General features: G+C 44.4%; 1 protein-coding gene across 4 annotated transcripts in view; it reads right to left on the bottom strand.

The window, feature by feature from the left end:
* espn (espin) overlaps positions 1 to 21,960 on the bottom strand; it is a 41,105-nt gene that overhangs the window by 16,399 nt on the left and 2,746 nt on the right. For 2 of the 4 annotated variants that reach the window (XM_052059183.1, XM_052059185.1), the window contains exons 3-9: positions 13,129 to 13,315; positions 12,789 to 12,971; positions 10,761 to 10,892; positions 10,235 to 10,499; positions 9,485 to 9,762; positions 5,237 to 5,395; positions 435 to 681 (exon numbers count right to left, since the gene is read on the bottom strand). In XM_052059183.1, the coding sequence (XP_051915143.1) occupies positions 435 to 681; positions 5,237 to 5,395; positions 9,485 to 9,762; positions 10,235 to 10,499; positions 10,761 to 10,892; positions 12,789 to 12,971; positions 13,129 to 13,315 (1,451 nt within the window). Of the gene's footprint in view, positions 1 to 434; positions 682 to 5,236; positions 5,399 to 9,484; positions 9,763 to 10,234; positions 10,500 to 10,760; positions 10,893 to 12,788; positions 12,972 to 13,128; positions 13,316 to 21,960 lie in introns of all 4 variants that reach the window. The other 2 variants (XM_052059182.1, XM_052059184.1) reach the window with 1 other exon arrangement.

Here is a 21,960-nt window from a genome sequence, read left to right as displayed (position 1 = left end):
TTGGAGGAGACGGTCAGTCAGCAGCACAGGGCACACTGAGGCACTTTAGGAAATGGCACAACATTAAAAGCAGTTCGCGGGGTAATGGCAGCCCCTGTATGATGACTTTGAGCTCAATTATTCATGTTTGGAGTGTTCGACTCAAAGCACACCCTGATAGATTTCGGCCTGCCTAAAATATCCTTTTAAGATAAGATAAGATATTCTTTATTCGTCCCACACTGGGGAAATTCAGACTGAACATGGACGTGAACTTGACGCACAAGAAGTGATCGATTTGAAAAAAAGGAAAGGGAAAGTCCTATTTTTGAGAACATCTTCCTAAAAAAGTTAGTTGTGAATATATGCCCCCCGCCCCCCCCCCCCCCCCCCCACACACACACACTTCCCTTTTCGATTGCAGTCGGGATTTATGGGGGTCAAGCGAAACTCACTTGCTGATGAGGATGATGCGCGTCGCTGTTTGTTGGCCGAGTCATTCTGGGTTGTTGGTGTGTTTTGTGGCAACGGTGGCGGTGCGGGGGGTGTTGGCGTCGGGTTGCTTGGAGGAGGAGGAGGAGGTGGAGGCGGCGGCGGCGGCGGTGGTGTTGGAGGAGTTGCTGCCGGGACGGTTTCCTCTGTGGTGCCGTTTTCAGATGTTGGGGCGGAACCGTCGGCTGGTTCCTCCAATAAAACCGAGCCCTGGGTAGAGAATTGTATTCTCTTGATTTGTGATATCATAGATGTGCTGAATCTGCGCATGCAAGAGGACACCGTGAGCCAAAATGATGGCAACCCGTACGACGGCAGATAAAATAAATTTTAAATTGAATGTAATCCTGCTATTGTGAGGTACCGGGTTCGATTCCAGCTCCGGCCTCCCTGTGTGGAGTTTGCATGTTCTCCCCGGGCCTGCGTGGCTTTTCTCCGGGTGCTCCGGTTTCCTCCCACATTCCAAAAAACATGCGTAGCAGGCTGATTGAACACTCTAAATTGTCCCTAGGTGTGAGTGTGAGTGCGAATGGTTGTTCGTTTCTGTGTGCCCTGCAGTTGGCTGGCAACCGGTTCAGGGTGTCCCCCGCGTACTGCCCGGAGACGGCTGGGATGGGCTCCAGCACCCCCGCGACCCAAGTGAGGATCAAGCGGTACGGAAGATGAATGAATGAATCCTGCTATTGTCTCATTTTGAGGACTCTTCGGAAGTTAGGGATAGGAAACACAACGGAACCACCAATAGCTCTTTTTTTTCATTTTTTTAAATGCTTGTACAACTGACCAGAGGACTTTTGGCGTGGATTTTTTTTTTTTTTTTAAACAAGGTCACTTAAATCTCTGCAGGCAGAATTTCAAAGCAAGTTCAATTTCAATTGTTATCCAGACTCTGATTTTACAGGAAGGTGTCCAAACTGGATAATGTTTTATAATGTCTGTAAAACATTGACTTCCGTTGTTTATACAGGAGATTGTTTTGACGACTTGGTGCCTTTACATGGATGGATGAAAAGGAAATCATGTTTCGTGAATGAAAAACGCCAGTTTTCCATGACAACAATCTCATGGCACCTCGCCACATGAAAAGAAGTGAAAAGCGTACCGATATAATGATGGAGCTCGTCTTAATTTACATTGCCAGCATAAATAGACGTATAGATGTGCAAATACAGTATGTTCATAATTAATACTTTGGCGTTTGACTCAGCATGACTTAGATTTGCTATTGGTTTTACTGCTTGGTGCTTTCTACCGCCTTATTACTTATTACTTATTACTGATTCGTCTTACCGTTTATTGTATATGTTAAATCGCTCCATGTACAGCACTTTGTATGCAGCGATGGCTGTTTGAAAGTGCTCTATAAATACTGTTGACTTGACTTGACTTGACAAATTGGAAAATTCTCCGCATCGTCTTTGGTCTTTGCGCTACAAGAGTGCGCCCCGGTATCCCGATTGAGGGGGGAAAAAATGGTGCAAATCGCCCCTTAGTCACATTTTTTTGTGAAATGCCATTGTGCTACCTTCAATTTATTATTATTTTTTTTACAAAAATATGAAAAAAAAACGCCAGTAATTGATGGCACCAAAAATAAATGTTTTAATATACATTTTGGCGGCCTGGTAGTCCAGTGGTTAGCACGTCGGCTTCACAGTGCAGAGGTACCGGGTTCGATTCCAGCTCCGGCCTCCCTGTGTGGAGTTTGCATGTTCTCCCCAGGCCTGCGTGGGTTTTCTCCGGGTGCTCCGGTTTCCTCCCACATTCCAAAAACATGCGTGGCAGGCTGATTGAACACTCTACATTGTCCCTCGTTGTGAGTGTGAGTGCGAATGGTTGTTCGTTTCTGTGTGCCCTGCGATTGGCTGGCAACCGATTCAGGGTGTCCCCCGCCTACTGCCCGAAGACAGCTGGGATAGGCTCCAGCACCCCCCGCGACCCTAGTGAGGATAAAGTGGCTCGGAAGATGAATGAATGAATGAATATACATTTTGAAACGATCATCCACTGATGACAATTCATGTCAAGAATCTTTTTTTTGCCGGCGTGCAAAGGCATGCCCGTACAAACACCTGCTCGAGGGGCGGAACATCCATCGCATTTCCCGCACAGACTGTCGATTGTGACACATGTCAGAGGTCTCCTCCCTCCGCTGTATTTAATCAAGTCTTACAGACACAACAACAGAGCTAATATGACCCACTCTCCAGGGGAAACACCAAAGCTAAATTGTTGGGCATGCGGCCATCTGCTGCTGTAAGTGATAGTGCTTCAACCCCCCCCAACCGCACCCCTTCACATTACACGCGTCTGACATGCTCCGAAAGCGTGCAATAACCCTGCTGGAAGAGTTAATGGACCGTGACAAAGAATCGATCCCGCCCCCTTTTATTCTTGGGACGCGTGCCCATCATCGGACCCCCCCCCCCCCCCTCCTCCCACTTTACTCTTCAAGCCTCCCCAGGGAGTTTGGAGGAGGTTAGTGTCCAGACGAGGCCCGCGCGGCACGTGCCGCTGATTAGCCGTCCCATCTGCTAGGAAGCCTCTGAGACCGGGAGGGGCCCCCCTCTGGAGGCTGTAATTGGCTCAATGGGGATTATCCTCCATATCAGCCGAGCACCCCCCCACTCCTGATTCCCGTGAGATTATAGTAATACAGCCCCAGAGACCGATGATTATGTTTGACAGGCCCTGTTCTCGTGTCTGTGGAGGTATGCGGTAAGAAATCAGCTCAAGGATGGATGTCGTTTTCTTTGCCGTGTTAAGTTTCAGGTGTTTCTTTGGCTATTTAAACGTCCGTTTTATGATAGTTTTAATAATGATCATACGTGGAACCTCCTCCTATTTCACGATTTTGCAACCAGTGTCGACTCAGAACTAGCTCGCCGTGCAAATAAATCAATAGAAGCTTTGAAATGAAAATGGAAATCAACCATCTCAAATTGGATGGGTTTCAAACAACAAATCTGACTCTCGACTGGGGCGGAATGACTATGAAAAGTAATCGAATGGCAAACCCCGAACACTGCAATTGGAATTTCATATGCAATTATTTTCCCTCAAGGTTCTCTTCCCATATTATATATATTTAGATATTTTTGAGCAAATATAAGAAATAACTTACCATCATCTGTATTACACTATTATAAGAAACAATATCCTATTTATTATACTTTGTACAGAAATATTTTGGTCTTATTGGTGACACCTAAAATAAAACCCAGGCAAATGAACCAAGAATGAATATGAAAAACAGTTTGTTTATCGACTTCAATTACGGTTGTTAACTTATTAAACACTTCGATTTGCAGTATTTGACAGAGGAACGTCAAGTCTAAATTTTTCTTAACAATAATATGTTCGATGCGGCCCCAGTAGACTAAACACTGTGTTCTGATGAATTGCGTTTGTGGACTATGAATTAAACAACAAAATACACCCATTTTATGGATCTCAGCGGTCGAGCATTTTCCCACGCGCTGTCGATTGAAAATGACATCACAGTTGCTCAGGGCGCAAGTAACGACCAGTCAGATGAACACATATATGAATGGATCATCAATAGGCGCCGGGAGCCAGAGGGCAGCCATCTTACGTTGCCACTGTGACAGAGAACTTCTAACACTCCTTTTATTCCGTGTTTTACGCTACGATGTGCATGGAGTGCTTCTCACAAACCTATTGGCACAACCGTATGACATACGTAGTAGCATTTTCACAGTCGAGACAGAAAATAATGTGAAAACGCCACGGAGAAAATCAATGTACCGGTACTCAATTTAGGCGGGCTGAGCGAATGGCAATGTAAGATGGCTCCTGGTGGCTTCGCTACTTCCAACGGCAAGTAAGCAGCATTGTGAGTGCATATTTGTTGTAAACCACATTTAAAAATGTTGGAAACTACAGTGACTCTTTTTATACGCTCATGGTCCTTTTTTTTATTCACTTTTTGTATGCTCTCAAATATCGCCACAAGCAAGAAACTGAGAACATTTATACAAATTGCAAGCTACCACATGAGGTCCAAATAAATACTGCTTTTATCCTTTTGTAAGCCACCATGACTTTGAACTAAGCCGGTTGTCTGCGTCTGTTCCATTGTGGCTTGTTTGACAAGAGTTTAGACGGCCAGGTGGAGGCTCAAGGGGTGATGGAAATGAGGGTGCAGTTTGCATCGTGTGGCAAACAAAAAGCTCCAAAGGACGGAAGGTTACATAACAGGCTGAGTGGCGTAATGCGCAGGCAAATATCGCCGCGGTAACCTAATGCCGACAAGTCGCCATCGAGCTAAACCTTCGTGTTATTCATCAAGCCTATGGCGATATCAAATTGAATCAATATTTTTTTTTTTTTGCAAACCTTAATTTTTATCACATAGCAAATGCAATTCCCACAGAAATCGCCTGTGAATCCTTAAGGTGAAAGGCCAAAGAAAGAAATTGACTAAAATGCTAAATAAGTTTTCACAACATGTCATAGTCAATCCCAGGTGACATGCCATGACTTCTTTTTTGTTTGTTTTGTTTTCCTCATTACTCTTCACGAGCTCGTCGACAGAAAATCTCTGGAGAAAAAGGTGAGGCAGATACTGAACAATACGACTTGATGATGAGTTGCAACACCTTGCCATTTTCATTTGCATCCTCTTTAATAAAAATAAAAAGAAAAATAGTTATATAGTATAACGTTTGACTAGACGAGCGCACGCGGTAATTGCATTCACCGTCCGACGTGCAGCCGCGTGCTTCACTGTGCTGACGGTTACCTCCTCCTTTGGTGCCATGACTTTGCTCCCACGGAGCTCGGCGCTGTCACTCCCCAGGGTCTTGTAGTAGTCCCCAGTGCTTGGCTGCTTACTGAAGCTCCTCGACTTTCTGTTGGAGTCGACGCGTCGTAATTTGTCGTAGTTATCTCCCACCGTCAGCTGCTAAACAGAGACAAAAATTTTTTTTTAAAAACGTATTGAAGCAACTTCAATTTAGCGCTTAGCATGCACTTGCCATTGAGTTTCACGTGGCACTATTAGACTTTAAAGGAAAGGTGGAAAACATTTTTTTGCGTACAATATTTCCCCCGATATTAGTTCTGCTGGAAGGTTTCGGACAACACGGTGCTTAATGGCTTTTCTTTCCAGATTAGCACCCTTCAGTGGACAAAGCAGCTTTATTTTAATAACGGAACAAGGCTTGCATTCAGCTGCGGTGCACCGTTGGCCTTTGTATTTCAGGTAAGAATCACACCACGTCAGCAGCATGAGAGTTGATCTACAGCTTGGAGTAAGAGAGTGCACTTTGGCGCATACCACAGGGCCACAGAGGACTTTCACTTTCCCAAAAGTATCTCCTGGAATTGTAAAGCTCAAAAACGGAAGTCTCAGTAAAAGATTTAAGATGAATAAGCAGTGGATTATAATAATGAACTCAATCAGTATGTAACATGGTCTCATGTTAGCACGTGACACTAATTGCTGGCCCTCATTTGCAGAATTCTATTTTGGTGATGCCAATGGAAAACATGCATTTCAGAATTTGGTGGGGTTTTACTTTCCTGCCCCCTGAAAAATAACCACTTTAGTTTCCGGGTAAAAATCAAGCAGACATTGTGGAACCACTGACTTTAGCACTGTTCCCCCCCCCCCCCCCCCCCGAAGGAAATATTGATGCCAGAAATTATTTAATCCGGGATCAGTGTTGCCAACATAACCCCTTTTTTTATTCTGTAAGCATCTTATTGAATGTTCTTGACAGTCGTTAAAGCGTAAAAAGAAGTTCTGCCAACATAAACCCATTTTTCATTCTATAAGCATTTTATTGAATGTTCTTGACAGTCGTTAAAGCGTAAAAAGAAGTTCATCACAATAGTTAAACGTAAAGACAATAAAAGACTTGAAGATACGACAACATGAATGGTGATGAGTTTTGCTCTGCAATAAGCCGAGAAATAAAGGAAACGTGTCGAGTTAATCCTGCACTGATGTCTCACATGACCTCATGCCTGAAACACTGAATTTTTGTGCCACTTTACATGCATACTGTATTGTCCTTGAAAGTTGTGGTCCATGACCAGATTCCAAATTCCGGAGTGCTTTTGTGATCTACATTTCATTGCGCACTCAAAATATTGATAAATTGTAAACATTCTTGACCACATTTAAATTGGTGTTTGATGTCCTAAGTTTAAAAAAAAAAAATCACAGACATTCAGCGGTTGTCCAATGTTAAACTAACATGACAACTGACCTCACTCTTTAAAAAAAAAAAAAATATATATATATATATATATATATATATATATATATATATATATATATATTTTTTTTTTTTTAAGCAATCATTCAGAGCCGTGATGAGCCTAGCAACTTTTGCTAACTGGTTAGTCGTCGGGGAGGTGAGATGGTCATGTGAGGAGTGTCCGCAGATGGATGGTTTGATTATCACCCTCCGGGGCGATGGTCCCAACAATGGCAACCCGTTTGAACAACCGCACCACCCCGCCGCTACCCGAAGCCACCCCCCCCACCCCCCATTACATATCGTTCAGACATAAAAACACGCCGACGGCCTTCCTTTGCATGTAGTACCGTACAATGTACTTGACCGGACGCATTGCACAAGCTTACCCCGGTCACTGTTTTCGAAAGCACATTTACTTGAGGTTGTTACCTCAAATATTGTTACAGGCGGTGAATAAGTCGGTAGTTTTGTTCGACAAGAACCAGCAACTATTCCTTCACAGCAACCGGTTGATACAGTAAAACCGATCAGCAGCATTTACTGAAAAAACAATGCAACACATTCAGCGTCCATTTATCTGCTATAGTCTGAATCCTGCCACTTAAAAACACTGACAAAGATAATCAAACGTAAAGCTTACAATGCAACGCCCCGCCCTTGCCATGAGGACTACGAAGCCCCCTTGGTCTTTCAACACCTTACCTTGACGGTTAGTGTCTCCTGGATGTTTCCTTTCGTCTGGACTGAGCCTCTTCCACAAAGCCCAGCCAGAGAGTTCGCTGTCACCAGATCCAGAGTGTCGACTCTCCCCCCCGCCCCCACTCAGCGCTACACCTGTCACTCTACCTGCCCGTTTCAATTTACGCAAAGGCCTCATCAATAACCTCATGGGCCCGCCTTGCGGTAAGTGATGATGTCACCCGTGGCCTGCACACCACAACCACTTGCCCAGTTATGTAAAGTACAAAGACGCAGGTGCCTCATTCACCGCAGCACTGATAATAATGTAGACCTCAGTACTTTGTTCAGTACAGTGCAAAGAAGAGAAATCTTACAAATCGTATGTGTCAAAGTCCATCGACTCCGGACAACATTTGTGATAGGCAAAACATGTTTTTTTTTTGTTCGCCTCATTCACACGACACATTGGACTTGAGTCGACGCAAATGAGGCGACTGAAGCTCTTTTCATTTGCAAGTTCATCCGATCGCCTGGATGAGCTAAGCGTTCCCTGTTGCTATAGCACCCAGAGTACATTGTTTTTTTTGTTTTTTTAAACTATGTTCATTGTGCACACACACATCATATGCACGTGTGTGTGCGTGCACGCACACGCCGCCCCAAGGAGAGGCTTAGGTTAAATTGTTAATGAGGACTCGGCCCGGCTGGTCTTCTGGGTAAAACGATGAGAAGGAGCGAGACTAATTAAAATCCTCCCTCCCACATGACACAAGCACACACACACACATACAGCTCATCCTGGAGACAGTCGGATGCGTCAGGACACTTTCACTACCTCTGACATCATTGCAAAACCACCTAATGCGCAAGGAATGATTGACAGTACTTATTCTGTCTGCCTTGTATGAGAGGTTTTGTGAAAAAAAAACAGCTGAAGCAATCTTGGTCATATGATTCGCCAGTGTTGACAGTCTGATACCAGGTAGCATGTAGATAAATACCTCATTGAGTGAAAGAGGTTCTCACTGACAATGAAGTTGTCTTTGTTGAATATAATCAGCGCGAAACGATAAATCACTTGACTAAAGCAAATTTTGATAAACTTTTAGTGGTGTTGATTTTAGCGCTGCTAGCTCTTTGAGCACATCGCTGAGTGATCTGCGGCCAGATTGATTACAGTAATTGAGTTCATACCCATCACAGTAAGCGCGGCGTGCCAACTCCGAGGCTTGCCTCAGTAATGAGTGTCTTCATTAGCCTTGTGAGCCATGCCAACACAATAATGTCTTTGTGACCACTGTTACATAAGAGTAACGGTCCAACTGACGAAGCACAATCAGCGATGGCAGTTGGTGACAAATGTATCCCAATCACTCGGGCCGGTCGTCTTCTTTGGGAGCTCCAAAGAAATTCTTAGATGATGACTTTTGTACTTACTTAGCTACTTTGGATGTAATCTACCATCATCCTTAAACTACACTACGCCCAAAATATATCGATATCGATGCAACGCTTGTTTTTTCATGAGCTGAACTCAAAGATGTATGTCTTTAGCTAGCTAGCTAGCGAGCTAAATGGCCTACATGGCCTAGCAAGCTTAGGCCATGTAAGCTAGCGAGCTTACATGGCCTAAGCTGATGCTAGCTGATGTCCAGCTAGTATATCTTTAGCTAGCTAGCGAGCTAGCTATAAATATACTAGCTAGCTAGATCGCTCTTTTTATGTGTGTGATTGTACATATACAGGTATTTTTCTACACACACACACATAAATATATACACACACACACACACACACACATACACACACATATATTGATTTATATATATATATATATATATACACACACATACATACACACACATACTGTGTATATATATATATATACACACACACACACACACATACATACATACACACAGAGAGAGAGAGAGAGAGAGAGAGAGAGAGAGAGAGAGAGACACTCCAACATCTTGAAGAAAGTCTCGCCGTTAATTTTACATCCACCTTCACTTCACTGTGTGTGTGTGCGTGTGTGTGTGTGTGTGTGTGTGTGTGGGCGCGTGTGTTTTTTTCCCAATTTGCATGACGGCCTTTACCTCTTTCTTCCTGTTGTTGCCCTCCACATGGCGCAAGTTGCTTTTCACTTTCAAAAACTCCGCCGATGAGGCCTCCTGAGGGGGCTTCGGTGCCGGATAGCACGGGGGCGGCGGCGGCGGGAGGGGAGGAGAATGTGGGGGAGGTGGTGGTGGATACGTGGGTGGTGGTGGGAGCGTTGAAACAGGGTCGGGACTCTTCTTGGGCTTGTCTGGGTCGATGTCTGGGTTTAGCATGTCCATGTATGCTTGCATGTCAGATATGGCTGTCTCCGATGCACCTGAAGCAGAAGAACAGACCCCTTATTTCATTCCCATGTGCATTTACGCCTTATTTTAAAGGAGGCTAACTCAAGATTTCATGCAGTGAACCAGAGCATGATAAGATGAGAAAAGAGCAGGAAAACTCCACTCTGTGAAAACTTGTACACTCCCGAATTTACTTTTCAAGACTCAGTTGAAGCTTCAGTCTACTGTTTGGCCACTAGAGAGCAGCACCATGATTACACCTTTCAATTAAACTACAGCAAGGCAATCTGATTGAAGACTTTTGCCTCTATCGAATTGCAATTACAGAAACAAAACTCCACTCTTCAGATCAAATTTTCTGAGTATCAATATTGTATGTCTTATTATTCAATTCAGAATGGTGCATAGTTTAGAATGAAGTGAGAATTCACCCTAGGCAACCTTTGAAAGCAGGTGGAGATGAAACGTAAGAAGATTATAATTTGTATTAGTATAAAAGTTGACCTGTGTGTGCGACTGTGTTCAGCTGCGTCCCTCGAGACAATGTTAAGCTGCTCCTCTTCTCCCCGGTGCTGGACTGGCTGGAGATGTCCGAGCCATAGTTAGACAAGGAGCTGGCCGGTGAACTAATGTCAAAGTGGGTCGCTTGGCTGGTCGGGGGCATGGTGGTGTTGGGGGACGAGAGGCCCGAATCCTGCTGCTTGTTTTCAGGTTCCTTGTACTCCAGGTCGAGCGAGGGGTCCCGAGACAAAACCCGGTGCTCCACACTCTGTTGAACGATGCCAACATTATTTTTCTGTACAGTAGACAAATATTCGACTCTTAGACTCTGGTCCTCGAGGGCTGGTCTCAAGCATCAAATGATCAGGGTCGTGATCAGGCTCCTGCAGAGCTTGCCAATGAGCTGATCGTTTAAAATCAGGTTTGTTGGAAGGGGCATATCATATCTAAAATATTCAGAATAGTCGACCACCACTGTTTTCACCCGAAGTCCCGGAAAGAGAAGTGCCAGGTTCATGTCATCGCTCACCATGTTCTCAACAGTGCGTAAATACTTGGCACACTGGAAGTGTCCGTTGTATTCGGCCAGGTCAGCCCCCGTGAAGCCATCCTGGTCCCTGATGCCCAGATCCACCCCATTGACCACCAGAATCTGACAGCACTGAGGGTGGACATGAGTCATAGATTAGTTGTCCGTAGTTAGAGATTTTAGTAAGCGATTCTAAGCCTCTGAAGATGTGTGAACACTAAATATTCATGATCATGCAGTGGTCAGATCATTCATTCATTCATCTTCCTAACCGTTTGATCCTCACTAGGGTCGCGGGGGGTCCTGGAGCCTATCCCAGCTGTCTCCGGGCAGTAGGCGGGGGACACCCTGAATCGGTTGCCAGCCAATCGCAGGGCACACAGAGACGAACAATCATTCGCACTCACACTCACACCTAGGGACAATTTAGAGTGTTCAATCAGCCTGCCACGCATGTTTTTGGAATGTGGGAGGAAACCGGAGCACCCGGAGAAAACCCACGCAGGCCCGGGGAGAACATGCAAACTCCACACAGGGAGGCCGGAGCTGGAATCGAACCCGGTACCTCTGCACTGTGAAGCCGACGTGCTAACCACTGGACTACCGGGCCGCCCCGTGGTCAGATCAAGACCTCTCAAATAACATTTACTAATTGATCACACGAGAGGTTACACTCTGTGTCAAAAGGCTGTTGTCATCTTTATTTGTTGCTGTCCTTTTTTGGGGGGGGGGGGGATGTGACAGTTCCTTTTTCGCTACTCTATCTTTCTTTCAACAACAATAACAAGGAGTGTCATGGCGTTATCATCCAACGCTTTCCTTTAATCTCATCTAATGTCAAGAGCAGTGGTTCTGAAACTTGTTAGAGGTTCATATGCACGTTCCCCAAACACTTCATTAGTGAAAAATAAAAAAAATAAATATTTTTTTAAAATAAATTCAAGACATTAAAAAAACCCATTTATTAAAAACTGAAATAAATAAATAAAATTACATGGCCTAAGTTTAGTTCTTTTAAATTGTCTTGACAGTTACGGTGACTACCGAGCGAACTAAATTTCCTGCAGCACTAATTGGACAAGCAATGTCATGTAATCATCTGCAGCCAGTGATTCACCGATTCACCGAACCCCTGGGGTTCGATCGAACCCGGGTTAAGAACCACAGTTCGAGTGCAAGGGTACCCAATACGTCGATCGTGATCAACCGATAGCTCGCAGATTACTCCCAAGTCGATTGCGAGGGGTCTAGACAAACATTTGTGTACCTCTGTGCATGTATTTTTTTGTGTGTGTTAATGCACCCTGAGGTTTGTTGATAAAAAAGTAGATCTTAGGTCAAAAAAAATTGGGCACCCTTCATCTAGAGCACAGGTGTCAAACTCAAGGCCCGGGGGACAGATCCGGCCCACCACATCATTTTATGTGGCCCACGAAAGCAAATCAAAATGACAACTTCCCTGATGTTTGCTAAAATATGTTCCAAAATGTCAAATTCTCATATGTAATAAAAAAAGACAGATATTGTAAGCATTTTCTTGTGAGAAAACCCCTCATTGGAGTTACTTAAACAATAGTTGAATAAACCATTATTCTTGACTTATTAATAGGGATTTACAGTCATAACGGCCCTCCAAGGGAAACGGTAACTACAATGTGGCCCACGACAAAATTTAGTTTGACACCCCTGGTCTAGAGGAAACCATAAGATTGTACAAATGTCCAGGGCGTTACATGAAAATCGTTTTGAAAATTACGAACAAATCAGACATCGACCAGCATCCTCGAACAGATTTTGTTCAACCTTAAAAGTTCCACTGTGATAAAAAAAAGACTAATAATGTTAAATTCCATTATGCACATGACCAGACCGGAGACAGGCAGCCAAAGTAGGCTCCAGATTTTTAATTTTAAAAAAATGGCAGTCTTGCGTGAAAACCGAAGTGACAGTGTGAATGTCTTTGTTTTTAGCTCAGCGTAATCAGACAACACTTTAAATAGCATGAGGAAAAATAACACTCGCACTCACCTCAAGTTCACCGTTCTCCGCGGCGTCATGCAGGGGGGTCCCCCCCCAGTTGTCCGTGACGATCTCACCACCGTGCAGCAGCAGCCAGCTGAGAACTTTTGCGTGACCGCGGCTGGCCGCAAAGTGCATGGCTGTGGCCCCGTCGCCATCTTTGTCCATCAGGCTGATCTCTGTGAAACTCATCTGTGGAAACACTCGCGGTCTTATTTTAAACTGCCCCCAGCAACAATTTCGGATTCAAATTTGCTTCATCGGGAAGCTTAAAACTGCTGACTAGATTTTCTCGTCGCGGATCTAAGGATGGACGAATACACTTTGATCTCGATTTGTTCGTGCATACCAGCCAGACAATGACGGTGTTGTGGCCCATTTGGGAAGCAGCGTGCAGGGGTGTCATCCCATCATTGGCTCTGATGAGTGGATCAGCTCCGCAGTCCTTGACCAGGTACTGGATGACCTCCAAATGGCCCTCCTGGCAAGCCAGGTAGAGGGGTGTGGCACCATTCTTCGTTTGGGAGTTGATAAAACTATCGTGGGAGGAGAGAAGGAGGAGGTTAAATTAAGATTCGTGCGGGTCAGATTGTCAAAGCGAGCGGATGTAAATGATGGGGCGGTCTGTCCTCCTTTCATCCATTGAATAAGAACAAAGGAAATGTCAATACGGGCCTTAACGGTTTAAGTAAGCCATTTAACCTGTATGACGTTGCACTTTAATCGGCAGTTCGGTCGATCTACGAAGGGAACTGGATCTGCGGGGGAAAAGACTGTCTTTGATTTGGAGATGTGAGTATTGGCACGAAGACATTTGTACTACTACGTTTCACAAACGGACAATCGGTAGCGCTACACGCGAGACATTATTGTCACTGTCGTACTATTTTTACGATGTCAAAGAGATTGAAAGTGGCAATTAAAACGACAATGCTAGCAAAGTATGGGATGATTTCTATCGCGTCGATGGGTATCATCGTAGCAATAGATCATGTCATTTAATAAGGTGTTTGCATGAGATCATTGCAAACACAAAATGAGCAACGATTTTGTTTGATGTGATATAACAGCCAGCCACAAACGTGCGGACAATGCCCGGGGGTCTGGATGTCATTTCCACCTCCAACTGTTTGTTATATCTTATGTCAGCAATCGTCTTAAGGGCGACCAAGCGTACAATCGGTGAAGAGTTTGCGATTCAAATCACAATGCAAAGCATTTAGACAGAGCCTCAAAATACAAACACTGGGAAACCTACGTGAGGGCTTAACAAAACCAAACAAACAAAACAAAAAAAAAATCAACAAAGATGCTCAAGTCAAGTCAACAGTATTTATAGAGCACTTTCAAACAGCCATCGCTGCATACAAAGTGCTGTACATGGAGCAATTTAACATGCACAATAAACAGTAAGACAAATCGGTAATAAAGGCGGAAGAAAACCAAGAACAAATCAAAGTCATGCTGAGTCGAATGCCAAAGAATACAAGTGAGTTTTGAGGAGGGCTTTGAAGATGGGCAGCGAGGAGGCTTGCCGAATGTTCAGTGGGAGGTCATTCCAGAGAGAGGGACCAGCAACAGAAAAGGCTCGATCCCCTCTGAGCCTCAGTTTAGTCCTTGGTACTTCTAATAATGTCTGGTCAACAGACCTGAGGCGCCTGGCAGGTGTGTAGGGGCGGATGAGCTCAGAGAGGTAAGGTGGCGCGAGATTATTCAGAGATTTGAAAACAAAGAGGAGGATCTTGAAAATAGCTCTAAAATGAATGGGGAGCCAGTGAAGGGATGCCAGAGTGGGAGTTATGTGCTCCCTCTTACGAGTACCAGTCAAGAGGCGAGCAGCGGCATTCTGGACCAGCTGAAGGCGCTTAATGGAGGACTGGCTGACTCCAAAGTAAAGGGCATTGCAGTAATCGAGCCGGGATGGCGACAAAGGCATGAATTACTGTCTCAAAGTGTTCATGTGAGAGGAGAGGTTTTATTTTGGCCAGCTGTCTAAGGTGAAAGAAGCTGGATTTAACAACGGCACCAATTTGCCGATCGAGTTTGAAATCACTGTCCAGTTTAAGGCCCAAGTTTGAGACTGTTGACTTAAGATAAGGAGACAGGGGGCCCCAAGCCTACAGGATGGAATGTACAAGGGCCACTGGGACCAAATAATATCACCTCTGTCTTCTTTTCGTTGAATTTCAAGAAATTTTGTGCCATCCAGCTTTTGATTTCTTCCAGACAGGATAGGAGTGGCCTTGCTCAGTGGGACATAGATCTGGCAGTCATCTGCATAGCAGTAGAAGGGAAAACCATGTTTCCTTAAGATGGAACCCAATGGGAGCAGATACAGCGAGAACAGCAGAGGCCCCAGAATTGAGCCCTGTGGAACACCACATGACAGGGGAGCAGTGAGTGACTCAGAGCAGCCAAGGATGACACAAAAGGTTCTGTCAGCTAGATAGGACCTAAACCACTCAAGAGCACTGCCGCCAATGCCCACCAAGTGCTGCAAACGAGTCAGCAGAATACTGTGATCCACTGTATCAAATGCTGCAGTTAAGTCCAATAAAACCAGACACACGTGGTCTCCAGAGTCATTTGCCAGGAGGATGTCATTAGAAACGCGTAACAGGGATGACTCCGTGCTATGTATCGTCTTGAAACCTGACTGGAAGACCTTCAATCTTCACATCTGGATCAAGACCAGGTTTCTTGATCAAGGGTTGGACCACAGCATGTTTAAACTGTTGGGGAACTACACCAGAAGAGAGGCTGCTGTTGATGATATCCAAGACCGATGCGCCAACACTCGGGAGAACATCCTGAAAGAAGTGCGGGGGAAGAGAGTCGCAAGGGGAGCCAGATGGCTTCGTCTGGCGAACTACATCCTCCAAAAGCGCCAAGGACACAGTTTCAAAAGAATTTAGTACAGCCGAACATGGAACATGGACAGAGGGGTCAGTTGAAACGAAGATCCTCGACCTTTTGTCTTTGGCTATAGCTCGTTTTTTTTTTCTTTTTAAGTAGCTACCAATGATACTGTACTTCAAGATTTGTTTTTTCTCGCAAGGCTCTTAGCCAAGCATACCGAGAAAAAAATCCCATCCCTTATATCTATCCTTGTCCTACACAGGGAGGTCAGGGAGTGACCAGGAACTTCCCCACTAAATCCGCTAAAGTTGTGCTTTATCTGGACACGGACAAATGAGCAATGCGTCCCCTAAGAGGATTACCACTCCAATAGCTTTGCCAGACTGGCTTTGTGCTTAATGGAGGGTTAGCACTGGTGAAGGTGGCTCGGGTATGTGATGGACTCGCCACAGACAAGGTGGAAAAAAAAAAGTGAAAGGCGGTGCTTCTCCTGTCGAGACAAACCTGACCCAGTCAAGCTTCTACTTGATAGGATGTCAGTCAAGCCAAAAAAGGTCTGACGTTTAAGCGAAATACGGATAGGCCGACAGCATGTACTGTCTCAACGGTACGCGCGAGGAGGTTGTGTGACAACACCTCAAAGCGGAATCACATTCTCAAGTGCATACATTTCCAGCGACGTGGTATGGAGTCATTTATTTATCTTGGTCAAGTCACTCACTAACAAACTCAAGTGATATCGGATCGTTACAGACTGTGACTGGCTTGACCTCCCTAAATAATGCAGGATGTTGTGGGGAAATAACACATTTAATGGTATAAGCAAAACATTTGGAACAAAAAGAACTTTGATTTGAATGATTATATCTCCTATGAGGAGAAATGACACCATTTCAGAGTCTACAGCTCTACCTTTGAAGATTTTCTTAATCATGCCTCAATCCAGGACAGATGATGTTACTTTATCGCTTTTGTGGCAACCGCTATCAGTAGACTCGCAGCCTGTGAGTCTGCTGGCCTTAAGTCGCAAGGATTGAAAGGTGAAGAAGCCACCAAGTGAATATACTGTCGCACTTGTTCTACCCGTAGGCTCTGACTGATTGACTTTAACCATTTCGTGCACTCCGGAGCCTGATAACATGATAAACTGTCCACCGTAGTAATCGCTGTCACTGAAAGGGTAAAATCATTTCAGTATTGTACGTACTGTAGATATAAGGAGAGGTACGTATTCCGTCAGTACCGATGGAAGGTCCATCAGTCCGTCACTGACAGATCCCCGTTTTGCTGACAATTGATGAATGACGGGAAACTTTTTTTTTCAGTCCGTCACTAATACTAATGACTGACAGATCGATGCCTTGCCTGTCTCATGCGTTTGTTCACGGGGTTGAAAACAAGCAGTGTTACTTCCATAAATACGCTGATGTAAAAAATGCACTCTATTTACCCTTTTAATCACATTGGATTTTTCATCTGTTAGACAACGACATTTGTTATTTTAGGGGGGGGGGCAGGGAGAGACTGATAGACGATAGACAGACTGGCGGGCCGTTGAAATTTACTGAAGCGCAGTTAAAAAAAAAATAAAAAAAAATACAACTGACCGACTGACGATTATGGTTTGGGTTGGCTTAAAAAAAACACACACACAAACTGATGATGACAGACAGATCGGCAACATTTTGTAAATGACCCTCCTCAGGTCTGTGGACCAGTCTTTGCTAGACGTACCAAGAACTAAACTGAGGCTCAGAGGGGATCGAGCCTTTTCTGTTGCTGGTCCATCTCTCTGGAATGACCTCCCACTGAACATTCGGCAAGCCTCCTCGCTGCCCATCTTTAAATCCCTCCTCAAAACTCACTTGTATTCTTTGGCGTTTGACTCAGCATGACTTAGATTTGCTATTGGTTTTACTGCTTGGTGCTTTCTACCGCCTTATTACTTATTACTGATTCGTCTTACTGTTTATTGTATATGTTAAATCGCTCCATGTACAGCATACTTTGTATGCAGCGATGGCTGTTTGAAAGTGCTCTAGAAATACTGTTGACTTGACTTGACTTGACTTGGATTGCAGTATGGACTGTATCTGCTCCAAAAATTACATTGCCAGTATTAGAAAAAAAATCAGCATGAATCTCAATCTGGAGCTCTTTGCTTTAATCGTGTAAGAGCAGACGTCCAAACGAACATATGAAGGAATTATATTGTCTATCTGGAATTTTATTCTTCTCGTTCCTGTCAAATAATTGACAGAAAAAAGCAAGTGTTGTGACCTTTTTCCCCTGTTCACTGACAATGTAATTTATCCACCTGGACTTTGACAATGAGTTGTAAATCTTGTACTTGTAAAATGCAGTCTACAAGTACAAAGCATGTGCCGCTTGAGTCGGCAAGTGGAACGGCACCAAATCAAATGTATATTTTAAAAAATAACAAAATGGCATAAAGAGAGCGTATAGAGATCTAGAGCGGTGTCTTGGTGTTGGCTTGTTCATTCATTAGTCGGCAGGCTACTTTCTGGTTTATAAAAAAAAATATAGAGTCATACCTTGATTTTCGAAGCGTCACTTCCTCGTGTAAGGAAGAGACGAGTCAAGTGACGCATTCAAGTGTGCTCAGTTTGTTCGAGAACCAAAATTCGGTCGTCATCCGAGGCATAAAAAAAATCAAAAATTTTGGTCAAAAACCGATTTGGTTGAGAACTGAAACGTTCGAAAACCGAGGTTTGACTGTATCTATATTGAAAATGAATACTTTTATAGAGATGGAATATGACTGTGCAGCCCTTTAGTGATGGGGTGAGAATATGGTCGTCTGTGAGGGGGCTAAGAGTCGAGCCAATACTCCTCCGCTTAGAGAGCTGCAAGATGAGGTTGCTCAGACATCTGATCAGGATGCCTTTTTTTTTGTGGGGGAGGGTGGACGGACTGACTGACAGACTCGCTGACCAATGAAACTGACAGACGGACGTGCGATTAAAATAACATGACGGACTGACAATTACAGTTTGGTTCGGCTTGAAGAAATGATGGACTGACAGTGACAGACATGACAAATGACGGGCTGCCAAAATTTTGTAAAATTCATTTTTAAAATTCATGCTCAAACGAAAAAGCAAGCTAATGACCACATGACTTTCCAGCTAAACCAAGTGTTTCATTCTACCGCCAAATAATGAGCCAAAAAACGGTAATGTACGATATCCGCCATAATCTTTGTTTTTCTGTCGTTACAATGCCAGGTACTAGACTGATGATGTAACGCTCACGTTATCCTTGCGATTGCTCAACTGGAACAAGCCTGAGCCATCCAACAACCTCTTAAAACGCTCGGATATAAATTTGCTGCCTCGTAATAAATCCTGAAACCAGAATGCTTATCTCGCCGCCGCAAACAATGCCAGCGGTCAGTTTGAGCTTTGGCTATTCAAACGTATTTGCTTTCTTCATTAGCTTATCGCACGTTGGCGCTACTGTGCGTCGCTGTGGAGATGGTGACAAACAGCGAGGAGGGGGAGGAAGGGGGAGGAGAGTGAATGGGGCCCCGGCTCTCAGGGAGCTGTTTTCCTGCACGGGGCTCATGAAAGTTTCAGCAGCTATGCAACAAACCTAGCGGAGCCATTAGAAAACATTAGAACGGCTCCATTTTTAGCATGTACAACGGCGGTCCCCGACTTTTTTTGCCCCACGGGCCGGTTTAATATCAGACAATATTTTCAGGCAGGATAGATACAATAATATAATATGAGCTGCATGAAAACGGTGGTATTTTATAAACATAATAAACACGAATCATGACACGAGGAACGTCCTATTTGGCTGCAATGCTCTCTGGTCGCTATGTTAACGTTTAAACGTGCCTTCAAAATAAGAGTGCATGGAAAATACGACTCACCGTATCACCACATATTATGCACAGTGGGCTTGGTGCATGGGAATGTCCCGTTAAAATAAATCTGTATTTTAAGTAGGACTCCTGATACTGTCTATTAAATCTAGCCTTCTTTTCCTTAAAAGTCGCACGCTCCTCTTCTGTCTCCTGGCTGGGCCTTTTCCCCTTCCCAAAGACGTTTGTTTTGTTTTTTTTTACTCATTTTGCTAGCTCCTGGGTTTCATTTTAGCGGTAACCTATCACTGGACCAGAACAGTACTTTGACCTGCATCAAGAGTGACATACTGTAGACGGATGTAAAAGAGAATTTGGTATTTTTCAAAATAAAACGTTTCGGATTCCAAAATGAATAAAACTGAAGTAATTTAAGTTATTTATTCTTTCCGTGTGGCCCGGTGCGAAATGACTCGCAGACCGATACTGGTCCGCGACCCGGGGGTTGGGGACCACTGATGTAAATTATAGAATGCATAGCACATACAGTTTGAGAAAGTCTGTTGAGTCATCACATTCCTATTTTGGGATATTTGAAATAGCGTCTTACCTGCAAGATCCAGAGTAGTACATTATGCAGTCTCTAATCAGCATTTTGGCACAAAGTGTGTCATGAAACGTGACATTACCTTGCTGACATTTGGAATGCCTTAATTGAGGCCAAGACCAAAGACTTGAAATTCACAAATCATTTTTAATTCAACAATACTTTGCCCCTCAGCCCGACCCTCTAAAAACCCCAAATTTCAACTCTCTCGCTAAACAAAGCTCCCAGCCTCAGATTTTTTTTAAGTAAGCTGACTGAAAGGAGCAGGTCTGTGTCGCGACTCGAACTTTGTCGAACGGCGAATGACCCGGCTGCTGATTGGGATGAGGTTGCCTTGTGATTTGTGCTGTTTTGGTGTTTGTAACTCCGCCTCCTTAATGTGTTAGCGGTGTCCATGGCAATCATTCAGTCCGGTGTTATCTCTGCAAACCATGATCGGGTCTGACTCGGCGCTGATTAAGAACAGTAATTGTCAAGTGGCACCCGCACAACAACAACAACAACAAGAACACATCCACCTTCTGATATTAATTAGACACAGTGCGGTCTGATATGTTAGATCCAATGCACGTACTGAACACGATATGGACAACGTATCGATCCATGCAGTTGAACAGCACTAGTCGATGTCAAACTCCCAAATTCACCCCCCAACACTGTTGGAGATGAAGTACAACGGAGAGTGTGTATGGCCAGACTCTCTCAACCATGTAAAAGACTTCTTGGATAACTTGCATAAGTAGCACATAAAAGTTGCAGTGTTTTTAACAGATGCAAAGCTCCAAGATGATGCCCCGCCCCCTAAAATGGATTTAAGTATTTAGATTGCAAAACTCCAATCTGAAAAGCAAAGTTCAGTCTGGTCCGTGCCAGACTATAAAGCACATTGGCCAGCGTGAGCCTCAAAGCTTATTCACTCTGCTGTTTTTGCAACAGCCCTGACTTGTTTACTTAGAGCAGAGTCGACTCTGAGAACAAAACGCAGGTGTGTTCGCTTTTTACGTGAGCAGCCATGCAATGTAACATTGACCGTTTGCACTGAGTAGGTTTTGAGAGGATGTTTGGGGTTTTTTTTTTCCAGTACTGTGTACACCTTGCACATTTATTTTCAGGTTCAATTTTGAAATTTGCTTCTAACCGACAAAAGCGCAACTGAATGGTGCCAATTAGATTTACCCCATTGCAAATATTATGCTTCATTGGAACTTAAAAAGCAGTATCTTGAACCAAGGCAACCATTTTTAAATTTGAAAAATCTCCCTGCACACAGGGGCGGAGCTGCATGGTGGCCAGAGGTGGCCATGGCCACGCCCTGTCACCCCAACACCAAGAAATTCCCCCCTCCCCCATCTTTTTTCACATAGTTGTACATAAGCACTATTCTTAGACCCTTTGATACTCTACCACAAGTCATTGATCTTAACTGCATATTTAAAGAACAAATATACATGAAGGGCGGCCCGGAAGTCCAGTGGTTAGCACGTCGGCTTCACAGTGCTGAGGTACCGGGTTCAATTCCAGCTCCGGCCTCCCTGTGTGGAGTTTGCATGTTCTCCCCGGGCCTGCGTGGGTTTTCCCCGGGTGCTCCGGTTTCCTCCCACATTCCAAAGACATGCGTGGCAGGCTGATTGAACACTCTAAATTATCTCTGGGTGTGAGTGTGAGCGTGGATGGTTGTTCGTCTCTTTGTGCCCTGTGATTGGCTGCCAACCGATTCACGGTGTCCCCCGCCTATTGCCCGAAGACGGCTGCGATAGGCTCCAGCACCCTCCGCGACCCTAATGAGGATCAAGCGGCTCGGAAGATGAATGAATGAATAAATAAACATAAATATTCAGTTTTACATAAATGACATCCGATCCACTTTATCCACACAAGAGTTG

Source organism: Hippocampus zosterae, chromosome 2 (assembly GCF_025434085.1).
Source record: "Hippocampus zosterae strain Florida chromosome 2, ASM2543408v3, whole genome shotgun sequence".
NCBI classification, from domain to species: domain Eukaryota; kingdom Metazoa; phylum Chordata; class Actinopteri; order Syngnathiformes; family Syngnathidae; genus Hippocampus; species Hippocampus zosterae.
This window is presented reverse-complemented; position numbering and strand designations above follow the sequence as displayed.